This window comes from Geospiza fortis, unplaced genomic scaffold, assembly GCF_000277835.1.
Source record: "Geospiza fortis unplaced genomic scaffold, GeoFor_1.0 scaffold2060, whole genome shotgun sequence".
NCBI classification, from domain to species: domain Eukaryota; kingdom Metazoa; phylum Chordata; class Aves; order Passeriformes; family Thraupidae; genus Geospiza; species Geospiza fortis.
Window position 1 is genome coordinate 19,382 of NW_005055152.1, and position 845 is coordinate 20,226.

Sequence of the window (845 nt, forward strand, 5' to 3'; positions counted from 1 at the left end):
GGAGCCCCCCGGGCAGCGGCCGCTCCCAGCTGGGCGATTTCACCTTCCTGATGGTGCTGGGCAAGGGCAGCTTCGGAAAGGTGAGGCACGGAATTCCCAAAATCCCCAAAATTCCCAAAATTCGGGAATTCTCCGAAAAAATCCCCGAAAAAACGGCCCAAAAATGGCCAAAAACAGCCCCGAAATGGCCAAAAATGGCCACAAAATGGCCCAAAATCAACCCAAAACTCACCTGGGGAAAGGTGAGGGATGCAATTCCCAACATTCCCAAAATCATTAAAAAATTGAAAAAAATCAGGAAAAAATTACAAAAAAACCTGAAAAAAACCCACAAAAAATCCCCAAAAATTCTTAAAAAGCCCAAATCACTCGGAACACGTCAGGGTCCAGGAAATAGCTCCAAAATCCCGCCAGAACCACCAAAAAAATTAAAAATCATTAAAAAATGGGGAAAAAAATCAGGAAAAAAATCAGAAAAAAATTTGGAAAAAAATCCCAAAATTTTCCAAAAAGTTTGCCCCCAAATTCTTGATCGTTCTGGGACGTTCTGAGGCATTCTGGAACGTTCTGCAGGTGATGCTGGCGGAGCGCAGGGGCTCGGCCGAGCTCTTCGCCATCAAGATCCTGAAGAAGGACGTGGTGGTGCAGGACGACGACGCCGCCTCCACCCTGGTGGAGAGGAGGGTGCTGGCCCTGGGACCCCGGCCCCACTTCCTCACCCACCTGCACTCCACCTTCCAGACCCCCGTGAGCCACTGGGAGCCACTGGGAGCAACTGGGAGGGACTGGGAGTTACTGGGAGTTATTACAAGTCAACCGGAGTCAATGGGAACCAATGGAAGGGG

General features: G+C 49.6%; 1 protein-coding gene across 1 annotated transcript in view; it reads left to right on the forward strand.

Annotated features, from left to right (window-relative positions):
* The window catches only part of LOC102040754 (protein kinase C gamma type-like), a gene marked incomplete at its 3' end in the record, with an annotated part of 13,209 nt that extends 12,462 nt beyond the window's left edge, over positions 1-747 (forward strand). Inside the window, exons 6-7 of the mRNA XM_031065741.1 lie at positions 5-80; positions 574-747. Coding sequence (XP_030921601.1) covers positions 5-80; positions 574-747 — 250 coding nt within the window. The remainder of the gene's footprint in view (positions 1-4; positions 81-573) is intronic.
* Between the last annotated feature and the right edge of the window lie 98 nt (positions 748-845).